The sequence below is a fragment of the Sturnus vulgaris genome, chromosome Z, assembly GCF_052056855.1.
Source record: "Sturnus vulgaris isolate bStuVul1 chromosome Z, bStuVul1.hap1, whole genome shotgun sequence".
NCBI lineage: Eukaryota > Metazoa > Chordata > Aves > Passeriformes > Sturnidae > Sturnus > Sturnus vulgaris.
Window position 1 is genome coordinate 33,592,528 of NC_142283.1, and position 16,668 is coordinate 33,609,195.

At 44.4% G+C, this 16,668-nt stretch overlaps 2 protein-coding genes across 8 annotated transcripts in view; one reads left to right on the plus strand and one right to left on the minus strand.

Annotated features, from left to right (window-relative positions):
- The window catches only part of TSTD2 (thiosulfate sulfurtransferase like domain containing 2), a 15,678-nt gene extending 10,377 nt beyond the window's left edge, over positions 1-5,301 (plus strand). For both annotated transcript variants that reach the window (XM_014888121.2, XM_088156823.1), the window contains one exon: positions 822-5,301. In XM_014888121.2, the coding sequence (XP_014743607.2) occupies positions 822-1,081 (260 nt within the window). In that variant the 3' untranslated portion in view covers positions 1,082-5,301. The remainder of the gene's footprint in view (positions 1-821) is intronic.
- The window catches only part of TMOD1 (tropomodulin 1), a 26,473-nt gene continuing 13,929 nt past the window's right edge, over positions 4,125-16,668 (minus strand). For 3 of the 6 annotated variants that reach the window (XM_088156825.1, XM_088156824.1, XM_014888146.2), the window contains exons 4-10: positions 14,698-14,817; positions 12,150-12,239; positions 11,578-11,708; positions 9,908-10,015; positions 8,228-8,371; positions 7,643-7,787; positions 4,125-5,712 (exon numbers count right to left, since the gene is read on the minus strand). In XM_088156825.1, coding sequence (XP_088012951.1) covers positions 5,648-5,712; positions 7,643-7,787; positions 8,228-8,371; positions 9,908-10,015; positions 11,578-11,708; positions 12,150-12,239; positions 14,698-14,817 — 803 coding nt within the window. In that variant the 3' untranslated portion in view covers positions 4,125-5,647. Of the gene's footprint in view, positions 5,713-6,494; positions 6,561-7,642; positions 7,788-8,227; positions 8,372-9,907; positions 10,016-11,577; positions 11,709-12,149; positions 12,240-14,697; positions 14,818-16,668 lie in introns of all 6 variants that reach the window. The other 3 variants (XM_014888147.2, XM_088156826.1, XM_088156827.1) reach the window with 2 other exon arrangements.

A 16,668-nucleotide genomic window follows, 5' to 3' on the forward strand; every position in this document is an offset into this window, starting at 1 on the left:
ATTTCAGTGACCTCTAGTTGAAGTTTTTAAGAACATAGCCTGATCTTCTGGCTGGGATTGCTCTTCAATTACTGCAAATTAAGTAATCTCCTGTTTTGCTATCAGTTGCCAGATACACCAAGTAGCTGGAATTTGGCTCTGGCTCTTTTTTTTCAGGAAGCAGTGCTGTTTTTTCTCTGAGTTGGTAACTCAAGCATAACCTCCCATTCCTCCTCTGCAATTACTCTGTACATCTTGAAAGGGCCTGACTCGGTATGGAAACAGAACACACTCTGGATATATCACAGCTATCCCTACGGAAGTTTCAAGGGGAAGTGCTGTGGTATGCACCTTCTCGGTACAGCTAAAACTGGGCTGTAGCTTTCAGTTAAAGAGTTAAAACCTGTGATGTTCTGGAAGGACTCCACTAGGACTGCAAATGGCACTCTGTCTGCACAAGCCATTGTTTGTAGATGGAAGGAAGTTCAGTGGCATCCCCTTATTTAGCAGGTGACATTCCTGTATACTGGTTTAGTTGCCATCTGCCTGTCTTTCGTCTTCTCTTGGCAGTAAGAATCTCTAAATCTGTCTATTCAGAACTAGAGAAAGCACTAGTGAGCACTCTCCACTTTTCCAGAGGGAAAAGTATCTTAAGTATGTCCAAAATGATGTTTTCAAATGAACTAGATTCTAGAAGATCAAGCTAAACAGGAATTAAAAACCTGCAAGATAATAGCCATTTAAATGAGAGCTGGCAGCCCCCTGGTGCCTTGGCAAGCCCTGTGCAAGAGAACAGCCAGAGCAGTATGGGTGTTAACTTTTTCTTCTCCTCCTCCCTCCAGCATGCAGATACTGTGGGGTGCTGTGGGACCAGTATAAACTTTGTTCCAGTCAGCACTGCCGGCAGCTTGTCCTGACATGTCCAAGTTGTTGCAACAAAGGTCTTACAGCTTGCTGTCCTGTTTGTCAAGAGAAGGCACTCAAGGTGACTTCAAGGGCTTCAGGACAGACACTTAAGGAGGAATGTGAATGCACAAGGAGACGGCCAAGGGTACCAATTGAACATGTCTCACCAAGGATGCTGGACACAGGAAAAGATTAAGCTGTTTCATTGGTTAATCTGGCATGTGCTCATGTGAAAGGCTTCTGTAACCAGTTCTCTATCTGTTAATCATTTGGATTTGGAAATTATGAAAATATGTTGGCTTGGAAAGTCTTGTTCATATGCTGCCTTTAAACATAGAATATGCCCTGGAAACCATCCATTACTTGCCTGTAAATTACCGGAGTGCCCAATCCATCACCAGCACTACAGAATTCCTCTCTCTGGGTACAGTCTTGTAGTGTGGCCTTTACCATGGGGATTTTGGAGCAGAGTATCTGCAGTGTGACAGAACTGCTCACAATTCAAAAGAAACTGAAGGAATTCAAGAACAATTCCATTTTTTTTTCTTCCTGCATGGAGATCAACCTGTCTGACCTCTCCAAGGATCATGAATCTCCTTCAATAGCGTGTAGTAAGGTCTGCAACAGCAGATTTATCAGTTTGGTGTGGATATGTGACCAGATTTGATCCTGAATATATATATTCCACATGCACGCCATCGACCTGCAGCTCTTGCTTTATATCAATAAGAAGCAAGGTGAAGTTACCTGAAATAACTGACTTAACTTTCCTGTAAAACTGTCTGAAAGCAGCATAAGGAGCTGGAGCAAAGGCCCAGAGATACTGTTTGCCCAGCCATACTTGTGTGACATGCAGGATGAACAGCAAACCCAATCTTCTTTCTAGAGCTCAGTCTCCCTGGGAACTGTTTTTTCCCCTCAGCTTGTCAGTGTATGAAATTTGCAGGGCTCAGCTCTGCTTGCACTAAAAAAACCTGACAGCTTTGAAGCATGTTGAAACAAGCACACAAAGAGGGGAGCAGAGAGACTGTCAAAATATCACCATCATGACACTGTTAGTGATGCATGTGTGCATAAATGTCAGCAACAGCTATGAGGAGACTGCAAGATCATTTATCCAAGTTAGATAATTCAAGTTCTGGGGAACATTGGTGCTTTTTAAGCATAAGCTGAGTTTTTTAAAAGCTTCAAGATGTTTATGCAATTTCCAGCACTTGTTAGTGGAGAAGTTGTCTTTGAAGGGACCTACAGCAGATGAGATTACAATACTGCCCCACGTGCTGTATTGTGTGCCTGATGCTGTAGAATGGTACAGAAAGGATTTATTAATAGTGTGGAAGATGGGTCTTGACTGAAAAATGTCTTTGGAATTTACTGTCCTGGGAACCAAACAGTAAGCTTTTAGGACATCAAAGTCACTAGATTTGGAGCTTTTTTACTGGCAAATGCTTTTAAAAGCAAGAAAATAGTTTCTTAGGTTTCTGCAATTGCTTAATGACAGGGCTATGTTATTTTCATATAGATTGTACCTTTCTCTTCATGGTGCTATTAATTCAGCAAGGCCTCATTGTTGGCTTGACTAGCAACTTAAATACATGGGCATTGGGTCCACTGAAGCCATGACAAACATTTCTTCTTGCTTCCAGTATTGCTACCATGAAATTAACAGTTCACCAACTGTCCTCATGACAGTTCCATTAACGAGGCACAACCCTGAAGCTTAGAAATATTTCCTTCAGGAATTTTTCTAGTATAGTATTTATTAGTAAATCTCTGAACAACCCATTCTTGAGAAGAAATTAGAAAATTCCTATCAGTATACACCTTCAGCAAAAGTATGAGCAGTGCCAATGTCTCCCTGGCTTCCCAGTCCCAGCTGGCTAGTTAACCTCTGTGGTTTTGAGGACTGGAGTATTTGTGAAGAAACATGCAAGCTCCACTTGTGGGTCTGATCTAAAGCACTGATGGGGAGTGTCCCATGATCTTCCTGTGTTAGGCTAAAAAGAACACAATTTTGTAATTCAGTCTATCAGCAGGTCTGGAACACTGTAATCCATTTGAAATGCTGTTTCTGTATTGCTTAGCAGTACAGGATGGCAACAGCTATATTTTATATGTAAATTTCTGAAACATCTATGATAACCTTTAGTGCTTCCATTATAATTTTTTTTAAGTCCTGCACAAATACACTTAACATGTTATGTTGGAGGTGCTTGATTCTGCACAGATAAACACTGAAACCTAGTCTGCCACATGGTAGACCTGGCTACAAGGTACAATTCTCCTGAGAGCTCCTCAGAGCTGGAGATTCTACCTCAAAGGCAGAGGGGAGCCATGAGGCCTCTTCTGGTCCTTGCTGCACTAAGACAAGGGAGGAGACGAATTTAATATGTACAGATGGATTCCCATAAAGCCATGTTCTCTCTGCTGCAGAGAGCAGAGAAGGGGATAAGAGACTGTGTTAGCCTCCTTCTTGCAAGTTAGCCCATAAGGGCTCTCTGTCCTGTTTTCTGGGTTAGTTTTGTCAGATTAATACAAATAAAGACTTGCTGTGTGAAAAGCTATGTGGTGGCATCCATGCATCTCAGTGGTAATGCCTGAGAGAAGGCACATGAGCTCCAGGAGAGGGAAGAGTTTTCTGGAGGATGGGCTGTAACTGCCAGATGCTGCAGTCAGCAGATGGTTTTTCCTCCCTTTTCCCAGAGAGCTGCTGGGCCCACCAGGAATACATTTGCTCCTAAGTATCATAATTTTGTAGCTCCATTGCTGCACAGCTTAAACCCTTCCACCATAGAGCCTGATGCCTCAGCACTGCCTGTTCTCTGCTGCAACACCTTCAGCTGTCAGATGCATCCTGCAGCAAAACAGCTTTGTGAGGATCAGCCAAGGAACCTGGAATGATCTTGACAGCTTAATACACCTTTGGGCTGCAAGGTTAATATGATTGCTGCTACAGTGAAACACGGGCAAGGTTCTTATCTTTTTTTTTATTAAGGGCTGGAGTAGTATCCATGGTGGTGCTCCCTGGTCTTCAGATGCATCTCCTTGCATAGCTGTGCTTCTTAGTACCACCAGGATTTTTCAAGATAAGATTAATTTACATTCTGAAACTGAGGGAAGAGCTGAGCCTGTGTCATGCAAATCCAAGTGGATGGCTCAGTTGAAAGTGTGTGGCTCTAATTTGATGATGTAGTTGGTTATTTCAAAATCTTCACAGTGCACATAGAAGACAAGAAGTCTGCCAGTTTTTTTCATTTTAATATATTTTCAAGTATTTTTCTTCCACTTTCATTTTCTGATTTTTTGCACAGTGGAGGAAACAAGCTATAGTGAAGCATTTTATATGACACCACAGGCACATTTATTAAGAGTTGAAGAGCAACAAGTGCATTTCCCACATTGCTGAATAGTGTTTCTCTGCTTTGCTGGTCAGAGCTAAGTTATCAATGGCGTTTGTGCTCAAGCTCTGAAGAAATCTCTGGGACTTTTGCCAGAATGTATATAAAAGGCTGAAAAACTTCACTCTAACAGAAATTTAAAGGCAGATTTCTAGCAAGAGAGAACATTTTCTGGGGTGTGTCATCTGCCCAAGATTAAGATTTGAGTACAGCAATGCTTCTTCCTTGGAGACTTCTTAATGAGCAGGATCCCACCCACATTAACAGTGGGAGTTTTGGATGTCCTGGGTCCAGTCCACTGCAGGTCTGGGAGATGCACAAGCCTGTGGGGCTGGATGATGAGTGTACACTGACAAAAAGCTGTGAGACGTAGTGTACATAGTTTAAGTTCAGATTTGGGATATTTCACTTCATAGCTCTTTTAGGGCAGAACATTTATTCTTGCATTTATGTGGACATAAGGGATAGCGGTAAAAGAAATCATTCCTAGCAGAACAAAATTTAATTAATGGACATGGTCATCTAGACAAAACAGCAAAGGGAGAGAATTCAACCTGTCTCCAGTGAATATCTGGACAAACACTTTTAACGTTAGGAAACTGAAGGGATGGGGAGTAGAAGAGGTTCTCATTTGCTGATTAGTTTGCCCATCTCTGGGGGTTAGGGTTTGCATCACATCTCTGAGAATGACTATTTTTTTCTTCACACGTGCATGGGATTGAAATATATTCATTCATATAAACCACTTGATTTTTGGGACTCTGTTTTATATTTGGTGGCCTTAAGTTCCATTTAATCAGGGGGTGGAAATCAGTTTTTTGCATTTTGATGCATTTGAAACGGCATCTCCAGTTAAATGATTCAGCAAATGTTGGTAAAAAATTGTTAATTTACAATTCTTGAAATTAGCCATGTTTCCAGATGTTAAAAGTGCTTGTTACACTTACTCCTCTGTAGTTACTTGAGATCAACTTTGGAAAAAAAATAAAATAAAAGTATTTTTTTAATACTTCTATAATTTGTGTGAAACAATTGTATCTTTCACTCATGCATACCACATCCTAACTTTATGAAACACCGTGCAGGAAAGTTATAGAAAAATTAATCCCCTTTAACTCTGGATTGTACTCTAAATTGAGGTTGCATTAAATTGACACGTTGGCTTGAATAGTTTCCAACTCTACAGAAAACATCAACAGTCCTACTGGATAAAATCTTCATAAAAACTACAGCCACTATTTAATTTCAACTGTTAGTGCATAAAACAGAACAGAGGCACCACAAATACTCTGTCGAGGCACTTATTGCCTTTAGATTTCCACAGTGTAGCACAGACCACTGGGAATGACCTCCATAGCCAGGAACTACACTCCAGTTCGGCACTTAGGAAAAATAGGCCCATTCACCTCTGCAAGTCTTCTCTTCCTCACTGAAAAATAAAAGAAAGAGGAGTTAGTCTTGGCAATGGGATAATTTGGATGGCAGGCTTGCCTTAACAGCTGTAGAAAGGAGCTGAGAGATGTACTTTCTGCCAGGAAAGAAACAGGATAGCAGCAGCTTCTGAATTCCTGCCTTAAGCAGCAGGTACAGCCTTACACAGTAAAATCAAGGAAGATGAGGTTTTTCTCACTATGCATTATTAAGGTCAGAAGCTACTTTCAGCCTTACCTCCCTTATTCTGTAGTTAATTATATTTCACAGTTTGTCTTTGTAATTGGACTTTGGCCAGTGCATCATCTGACTGATGGAGAGACAGCAGGAAACAGATGTCACAGTTTTTCCTTTGCTAGTTTTTCAAATTAAAAAATTTCTTCTTCAAATAAAAAAAAAACCCCAAACAAAAAAACCTCTTCTTATCCTAAGCCACTGGGCTGCAGTCCTCTGATCATGGTTAACATAGCCAAAACAGTCTCATACCTAGTCTTAAATGTTGTTTTACACCTTTTGACACCTACACTCATGACTTTCCAAGAAAGGTATGAGGAAAAAAAGCCAGAACAAAAATATATAAAGAGGATACAGAAGTTAGCTCATGAGGATGAACATAAAAGCCTTCACAGTTGGTTCACACAGAGCATCTTAGGGAACAGAAGCTATGAGACCAAAACCATGTTTTGGTAGCATCAGTTGACAGGCAAGAACACTGGAGTGGAGCAGAAGCAGAGAGCTATTTCTGACAGGGAGGAAAATTAAGTTTAAGTTTTTCTTTACTTATACATTGTCCAGGTGTAGAGCTGAGATGCTATTGCCAGAGACCATCAGACCGATGAATACGAGCTGCAAACAAGGACCAAATCAGACAAGAAATGCAGATATTAGTGGTCAAGGAGGAAAAATACACAACTCTTACATGGGAGGCAAGTTGTGAATTCATCCTCTCAACAGCAGGAACAATCAAATTACTAGATTTTAAATCTTTGAGCTCACTACTTTGAACTCCAGGTGCTGCAGAGTCATGAAAAATCATGCTCTGTTCCAAAGTGCAGAAAATACCAAGCCTTTCTCAGTGCAGTGCTCGAGTGACCAGGTATGGAGTATTTTGTATGATCCTTGAAGAACTGGGACATACCCCTGTGCTTGGCTGTGCTTCCTAGGAGCACATACCAGCTGAAGCAAGATAGTTTTGGGTTTTTTTTCATTTGTTTTTAAAAACAACAAATGTATCATCTGCCAAGATATGACAGCTGCTGAGTACAGTGTGGTGGGTGTGTTAGCTGCATCCAGCAGTGCTCTGCTGGCCTGGTTTCCAGTGCTCTACAGCAGCTTGTAGCCAAGCAATGAAAAGGCTCTGCTACATGCTTTGGCTGAAATGGCAGTTTGCAGACTTGCCCACATTTTGCTTCACAGGCCTTCTGATCACTTCAATGAGAGTATACAGATAACTCAAAGCCATGTGGCTTTCCACATATTCCTAGAAACAGTTCCAGTTTGTTTTGCTGAAGAGGATGGGCCAAATCTTAACTGCTGTCAAAGTTCAACTCTACTACTTTTCATCTCCTTGTTAAAGTGGAAATGAAGCTGGAGGAAGACAAGCAGTTGGCAGGAATCACAAATGCTAGCAGCTCATAGCCCGTGTGCCACATCCTGTATCACAAGCTCTACTGAACAGCATCAGCGGCTCTTGCTCTTTCCCAACAATACCCACTGTTTCTGCAAAAAACACTGCCTGGCTGACAGCAGCTGCAGTAAGGAACCAGCTGGTGAAGGCTGCCTTCCTCCTTGAGCAGCAAAGCATCATCAGGCCCTTCAAGAGGCACATTCTAATTCATACACATCCTTGAGCAGTTCTGCCCTAATCCCACCAGGAATTGCCCACAGGACCTTCCCATGCTTCCCAGCTTGTGGCCAGCCTGACTCACCCAGGTCGTTGTTACTCATCATGGCATTGGAGGCGCGAAGCCGGGGACCTTGCTGGGTGAAATGGTACCCAAACTTCAGTAAGGAGGTGTTCTTTTCCAATATATTTGCGATTTCCATTTCTACTTTGTTGCCCAAGGGCTGACTCTTTTGAAAACATAAAACAGAAAAGCAAGCTGTTCAGCCTAGAGGGTGACTCAGAGCAAGCACTCAGAGGGAAGGGGTGCAGATTGCAGACCTTTCTCTGGACTTGTGTCCCTTTCTGACTTGGAGCTGGTAAAACAAACCCCTGGCCTGTTCCTGTGCACATGCTAAAGCTGAGAGGCTCCAGCTCCTCCAGATATTCCCAAAGTCCTTTTGACCAAAGACTTTATTTCTTGGTCAGATTAGCAGCTAAAGGACATCTGGAGAAATCAGGATTTTGGTCTCTCAGTCAGCTGTCTCCAAGTTCCCCATAGCTCAGCTGCTTCAGGCTCTGGGTTTCTTGGGGAGCTACACTTGCCCCTGGCTTTGTATCATGGCACACTTAGTGGCCTATATGCAGGCCACGTTCACCTGACCAGAGCTGTCCCCCACACACACTTTACCTGGTTGTCAATGCGCAGCTCCACGAGTGATGTGTTGTCCTCGAGTGCTTCGACAATAGCCAGGATCCCAGACCCAGAAATGAAGTTTGACTCCACGTTCAGGCTCTTCAGTGTGCTATTGACCTTCAACATTTCTGCCAGGGCCTGTGGACAGAGGTGAGCGGGAAGAGCTGGCAGTCAGGCAGGCAGGGGCAGAGAACCAAAGGGCAGCAGGGCTTCAGCTCCCCTCAACTCCAGAGTACTCTTGGAGGATCCCACATGCTGCACAGTTTCACTGCACAGACGGAAGCGCTCTCTGTGGAGTAAAGGGGCTTCCCTGCTGCTGCATGGGGTTTCTTGAGCATGCTGGAGGCTGCAGCAAAATCTTGCATGGACAAATACTTGGGGCTACCCCAAAAGGTGATAGTCCACACCTGCAGCTGCCCTGTGACAGCTTCATCTGTCCCTCTTCTAAAGCCAGCATGGTATGACAAGGATGCTGGCCGGCATTAGCCCTGTCTCCATTCTGATGAGTCCCTGCCTGCACTGCACAGGGTTGAGATGCTTCCCATTAAAACACTCCCAGGCAGGAGCATCTGTCTTGAACAACAAGGGATGCTCCACATCCAAGGTGTCCTCCCAAGCAGCATCACAACCATATTAATAATTTTTGCTTCTCTTAGTGGGTAAGATCAGAAGTGGCTGGAATGCTTGTTATGTCCCAGATCTGATCAGATCATGTCACCTCAAAAAAACTGCAAGGGTGGATCCATCTACATCATGAAACAAAAGAACCAGAAGATGATGCCCACACGGCAGGGCTGACCAGCACCCGCGGCATTTAGCCCCACAGCTCCCCTAACCCAGCACAGCACCCCTCAAGCTCTGACAAAGCACCTGTCCTGCCTGCACAAGCTTTCTCCCCAGTCCAGAGTGCCTGAAGTAATTTAAGAGCAGTAGTTGTCCTCCAGAAAGTTTCTTTTTCTAGCAGGAAACGTGTGCACATGTGTGTATGTGTGTGTGTATGGAGGTAGGCAGGGGTAACCTGGGTGACTAAGAGCAAAAGCTGACAAAAATGGTGCTGGAGAAGGATGCAAAGATGCAGCCTGGAAGGCAGCACCAAGGCCAGGCAGAACAACTGGCTTCCTCTCTGCATCCCCACTGATATTTAAGATCACTCACAGCAGCCAGAAAGACCCATTATCACCTACAGAGGCCACACCTTAGGAGATGCAGAGTCTTACTTCTGCAGGTCTGCACAAAGAATATGAGAGACAGCTCGTGCAGACGTGTGTGAGGGGAGCAGCAGGTGTGCACAACTTTGTACCAACAGAAATTAATCTCCAGAGAGAGAGAGAGACAAACTGCTTTTAGAAGATGCTGCTAGGACATCAGTTGTTGTCTCACGTTCCTTTTCCAGGAGGTCCTAGAGGACAAATTGAGTCTGCATGAGTTAAAGGACTGCACCCTGAAACCTTCACAGATAAAAAATGAAGTGAAGGAACCAAAGCCTGTCTGTTGCTGGCTTCCACTTGTGCCCCTGAAACTGAAGCACCTGCAGCAAACAGCCAGAGGTGTGGAATGGTGGAATGTGCAAAACACAACACAAGGTGCAGAAGCAGTCAGTCAATAATGCTGACAATACCTTTCCCGAGGACAGCTCCTGTCACAACACTGGGACGATGAACTCACAGTACTTACAAAAGCAACAGGATCGTTGCTGCGGGTTCCAACTATGCTGAACTTCTTCACGTATGCGTTGTTTTTCAGCGCTTCCGCAAAAGCTTTTAGGGTTGGTATAGGAATATTCTGTGACAAGAAATGCAGAAAGCATGTGTTAGGCCATCATCTGTGTGCAATGAATATGCAATACATGTAAAAGATACTTCTAACTTCTCATCAAGGTCAAATGCACTGAAGTAATTTGGGAAGGAGTTGAAAAATGTTTTTACAAGTTCTCTTGCTATAACCAGCATATTTTGAGGAGCATGGCCGTATCTTCATCCTATTTTGTACTCTGCTGAAAGAAAGCTCACTGCCTTGATTTGAAGCCACATCTCTGCTCTTTAGTTGCCCAGAAACTCAGCTACCTAGGAATACGGGCATTGTAGGGATGTTTGTAACCAGGATCTGTGAGCCTACAAAGCACTGCTCCTGCGCTCTCTGATACGAATGGCAGCACTGAGAAATATTCATGTCACATGCCGAAAATTTCCACCTACAGAAACTGATCCAGAAAGGACTGAGATGATCTCCTTGTATCACAAATCACAAACACCCCTGACTGCTTTTAGCATCTTACAGGCTAACGTTTGCCATGCTATGTCTCAACCTAGGAAAAAAACCCCACACCGCTTTTTCTGAGTTCCTTCAAAATCAGCATTTTTCACTTATGAAGAACTTTAGATACTCTTTTCAGAGAATGGAAATTTTCACTTAAAATTGTAAGTGGCATCCTCACTTTGGACTTCTTGCCACACCATTTGGGTCTCACCATGTGCAATCACCTATACTCAAAGTCATCCACAGAACCATAACATGGCACCCAGCAGCTTAGAATCTCCACTGTCATTTCCCAGTTCTCCAAGCCCCATCCCAAAGTCATGAGTTCAACACACAAAAATAGTGTCTGCTTGCCAGATCCTCAGTCTTGTGTCTTCAAGGGATGGGGTCACTAGCCTGAATCAAATACATTGGAGTAAAAATATTTCTGCTTTAGAAAGGTGTGGGTAGCATTGCAAAAATGTCTTTGATGTGCACATGCAGTCAATCATGTTCTTGCTGTTTAGCAATAGACCACATGAAACAGAAACTGTGTTTTTTAGTGTATGCATATGTCCCAAAGGCAACATAAGAAGTGGTGCTATGTCCTGACTTACTTTCTACAAGAAGCAAGAGTCCACAGGTGGGATTGGGATGGGTGGGAGATAGAGACACCTGCAAGAAGAGTGGCTTCTTCCTATTTTCATGGCAAGTGTCTGGATTATGAAACCTTTTTCCTCCCACCATCTTATAATACACATCAACATTCCCTCCACCGAATATGCCTGTCTAAATCATTAGAGCAATCTAAAATGGCTTTAACCAGACAGTTTTGGATCTCCCCAAACTACCCTCAACATAGCTCCATTTTTCTAGGCACTTAGAGGAATCTTCCTGCTACCAACCCCAGGCCTTTGTTCCACACCAGGTAGCAATCCAATCTGCCCACAATGCTGCCCACAGTGGAGATGGGAAGCACTGGTGTTTCTTGTCTGGCTACGTTCGGTGTTATGATACAGCTCTGTGCAGCAAAACAGACTGTGTCTGCCTTCTGTGCATCAGATACTTAGTCTTGTTAATAAGACAGGAAGGTAGAAAGGAGCAAATACCATAATATTGTTAAGGTTGACTTCCTCAAGGTCAGGATCATTGCTCTGTATTCGTTTCAGAGTTTCCTCCACATCTGTTGAGTTTGGCTCCTCATCAGGAACTGGTTTGTACTGTGTGGGCTTAATCACGCCTGCAGGTGAAAAGCAAGATGTGAAAATGAAAGCATTCTGAGTAGCACTATCTTTTGAGTGTGTTCCTGCTCTTCCAGAAGTGGAGAGATGGAGGCATGGGAGATGGAAGTATGACAGATGGAAGTATAACCTGACAAACAGCCACAATGAGAAACCACTCCACTGGGGCCACCCAGCACAGTCCAAATCTGGGTGACAGAAGGCACACTGCCTGCACAGGGCTCTCCCTTGGGCTGCACTGGCTTCCAGATGGTACCAGGGAAGTGGCTGAGACTACACTGGCTGGCACGGGGCAAGGATGCACCAGAGCTGGCCCCAGCATTATCACAGGCTACTCTGACATGCACAGCTCTAACCTTCAGCCTAAAAATAATTATCACTTCGCCTCTGCTAGCAGCTTCAAAGCCATGCACTGCAGCCTGCTAACATAAATCACTTACTGTTGAGTCCTTCTTTGTTCACGATGGTGCTGCTCCCCAGTGCCTCATAGTACTGCTGGTTACTCATCAAGGTGTGCATGCCAAGGATGGCTACAGAAACAGGAGAACATGACTTATTGGAGGCTCCAGAACCAGGAAAAGACACAGCACACTACCTTTCCCTGTACAAGCACAGAAAAACATACAAAGGGAGGACAAAGCCCCCCAGCTGACGTAAATATACAACAGTGCTCCAATGTGCTCCAGCCACAAGGCAGCAAGACTGTCACCTGAAGCAAAACAATGCACATTGTGTTTTCACTCTTGGAAGCTAAAGCTCTGCTGGCTTGGTCAAAACGTAGAGAATGTTGGTCTCAGACTCAAGACTGCAAAGCCAATATGCAAATGCAAGTTGAGCCATGTCTGGGGACTCTGGTGAAATTCCTGGCAGCTGCAAATGACCAATAAGAAATCAGTAGCTTAGGAACTTTTGGGTGAAGGGTTCGTTTCTAAAAGTAACCCTGCTATACGCAGAAAGATCAAGTTTGAAAATTTATTTTTGAATAAACAACTTTATTTTTTAATAGCTATACAACTTTCTAAAGAAAAATGCAGACACATGAATACTTGTTAAAACAGACACATCTGAACAAGTCTTGATCTCTGGATAGATACAGATGCGAAAATAATAAATTTCTCCCTAAAATCCAAGCCTGTCACCACAAAGGCACTTCTTAGATTTGGTTGGCACCAGTCTGTCACCATGTTCTGTCACTTTGGCCAAGAAGAGCTGGAATCTGCAGGAGAAAGGTATCCTTGAAGCCCAGCACAAGAATAGGATCTGTTATAGTGACTCTATGGGTTGCATAGGCTGGACAGCCAGCAGCAAAGCATGTCAGTGAACTTCCCTATGGCCACTAACACATTCCCAGCTGAATCTCACAGAGCCAAGCAGTCTCCATCTGAAAATCTGAGTGAGGTTGAGCACTTCAAGTTTGCTTGTTTGTATTTTATCTGGCCCTTTTCTTTGTCATTTTCTCACAGATGGCATTTTCAGGGGTGCAACACAGGTTGGAAAAGTAATTTTAAGGCTCAGCATTTTGGCAACACAGATAGTCCCCAGATCACAGCTTATTTGGACAATGAAACCTCTCCAGCAGCCAGAGTGTGAATATCTAGACTGCAGAGAGAAGCAAGGATCTGCTGTCATGACCATGCATTTTGGGGGCTCAGGTTTGTGTTGGGAGACAAGAGGGACCCACTCTCTCTAAGTCTGGTGCTTATGGTGTATTCTCCAAAGGAACTCAAGGCAGAATGAAGGCACTCCACTTCTGTCTCCCTCAGCTGATCAAAGGCATGGGAGCCCTTCCAGGGCTACTGGGAGCCACCCTCCTGGCCTTGCCAAGGAATGGATGCAACACACCACAGCTCTCAATGATCCCTGCTAAACAGGGAGGAGCAAAATGAGCTCCTGCTAAATGAATCCTGCTAAGCAGGCAGGAGCAAGGCTGTCACTGTCAATATTGAGATTTCAGCACAGTTTGTATCACATCAGTATTCCTGCTCCCACTTAAGTGTATTCTCCCAGCAACTATAGAAGAAGCTGCTGTGAACAGCATTTCCATGGGACAATGATTGCTGCACAGCTTAGAAAGGCAGATTTTATAGGACAGGTCTTTATGGGACTTGAGGATCAACAGTAAAAAAGCAAATTCCAGAGATGCAATGCTTGGCCAGGGTACATGTGTTTGGGAGCATTAATGCAGAAACACATTTCTAAGCCAAAAGATGGTATTATTATGTAGATGATGTCTAGTTGGTGTAGTTATTCTACAGAATTTCTTACACGCTTTCAGCAAGAAGGATACTGCTAGGGAGTGTGGAAACCTGAAGAAGACAAAAGTGGAAGAAGAAGCCAGTATCACTGAAATATTCACTGACTGCTGGACCAGCAGAGCACATGTGAGCTTTGTGAAGTATCATGGGCTGTCCATGTGCTCCTTTGGCCAAGGCATGTCCTATCCCAAGCACAGAGCAAAGGCCACTCGATAGGTTCAGCAACATACCAATATTGTCATCTGTCTGACCACACAAATCACAAGAAATTCACCACTTAAAATGTGTTCAAAAAGCTCCTTAACAACCACCAGGCCTGAGTGTCCACTGAAAGACTTCTATAACCTGACAGATCCTTTAACAGGTTGCACAAGAAACCCACATTCTCACTGTGTCTGCTTGACTGTTTCCTAAGATTTGGTTTGAAGAAAGCTGTTCTCTTGAATGTACAGGCTGGAGCTAGCAACAGTCAGTGGTAGAGACAAAGGAAGAGATCAAACCACACACTGTTCCATAGATAAACCCTTCCTCTCGCTCCTCAGCTTTGGTCCAACTGCTCATTAAATCACATAGGCTGAGAGTAACTTTTTTTAACAAATAAATAAATTCTGTCAGAACTGGAAGCATTTAGATAAACAGTAAAAAAGTGCAATAGCTCATTTCACACAAGAGAACAAAATGACCCCTAGAAGTTGCACAGCTTGCACCCCTTATTACTGTGAAATTATTTTACCAGCAATGTCACAGAGCTCTGCATCAGAGGCATTAGCAAGGGCTTCCTCCAGCTCCGGCTCCAGAGTCACACTTTCCAAAACGGGATCCATTGGCTTCTGCTTGGGAATCCAAGCTTTTCCTGAAAATGCAAAGGGAGTATACTCTCAGTATAGCGACAACACCCAGTTCACAGCTACCCTTGCAGATGCATTTCTATGCTGTGAGAATTGAAAAGTAGAAAAGACAGAGGGGCCACAAGAGAAAAATCAAAAGAGAAACTGAATCCCTTTCCATCAGCTTGGTCTGAGTCCTGCTGTGAACAGAGAGGCACCTGCAGAGCTCAGCCCTTCCATCAGCACATTGGTACAGGATCGTGACTGTTCACAGCACAGCTCTCAGAAAGCCATGCACAGCCTGACCCTGCAGGTCCTCACTTCTCTGAAGGCTGCACAAAAGGGGGGAAGGTTTGCCAGCGCTCAAGAGAGGCCAATAGCCTGTACCCAGCACTGTGCAGGATCAGTCCTGCTGCTGAGAGACCTCTTGCTGCTAACTCCAAGTGCATATTGGCAAGGCAGATGGCACGTTAGTCAAAAGAGGCTGGAGGGGAGGTGGTGGAGGGCTCTGGCAGAAGGCAGAGACAGCACTTCATTGAAAGCATGGGATGCAAGGAAGAGCAGGCTTAGGGCAACTGGTCTAGCTCAACCCTGTTGCAAAGAGCATGCCAGATGGATACCCCTATGCTTTTTCTCTCTGGACAGCAAAAGGTCAAAAAGAAGACCTATTCCCTACAATTCAAAGGTGCAATTCCACAGGTCCAGCTGGTAATGCAAACTTGTCATCTTAGCTGCTTGCTCATGGCCTTTTCCTAGGGGGGGGGGGGCCCACACAGCCAGGAGGCTGGAGCTTGGAATGCAGTGGGCTGGCTCCCTGCCAATCCCCCATCCCATTGCCCGTGGCCATCACTGGGCAAGCCACAACCCTTTCTCTGCCAGAGCTGGATGCATCCCAGGAGGTGTGGGGCAGTGGACAGTGTTGATGGCCCTGCACAGCTGCTCCCAGCTCCTCACCACTCATGCTGCAATGGGCAGCAGATTCTTCTCAGAGGCAGAATGGGTCAGGTCTGGGATTTCACATCAGGCATCCACCTGTGACTGCCCAAAAGAAAAGAGAGAAGCTTGTGATGTTTTAACTGTCCACAGCAGGGAGCAGTCTGCTGGGTATATCCAGCATTGCTGGCTCAGGGGTAGAAGGGCTCTGGGAACATTTTGGAGCAGTCCCCTCCCCTAAAATAGTCCTGGAGCACTGCAGAGATAATGACTGCAAAAGGCCTGGCATAGCATGCCAGCCAGGACTATTTTTGTCACCTCTCTGAAACCAGAGTCAGTGGCACCAAAAGGGAGAAACAATCCTTCTGCTCAGGGATATGCAGAAAGGGGCTAAATTTAGCCTCAAGGAAGAAGCAACTGCACCTCAGGGTCCCCTGGGACAAAACGGAGGCTGCCGTAAACAGCCTTTTGCTCCCATCTTCTTCCTGTGCACTACCACTCTGACAGAGAGAGAAGGAATCTGCCTCCTGGGACACAGCTGCTCTCACAAAAATAGGCAGTGTCATGTGCCTGCACAGCCAAGCATCTTCTGGGTATTCAGCAGCAAAATGTCTGCCCAAAATGTCTGCTTGGTGTAGAGATCTGGAACTCCTGTCCCACCAGATGTGTGGCTGGGCAAACTGTACCGTGTGTGCAACGCCAGCAGGAAACAAGAGAAAGAGGGCAAACTTAATTCTGCTGCCATGCAGTAAATCCTTCTGACACCCCAGCAACATCAAAATTTCTGGGGTTTCTTCTAGTTTAATTTTAATTACCTAATTTCAGTCAATTTCTAAGTTTTAGAAAGTTTTGTATCTCAGTCATGCCTTATTACAAGATAGAACTTTAAATTAAACAGTGCATGCATGATGATGACAATGCATGATATTTTAGGTCATAACACA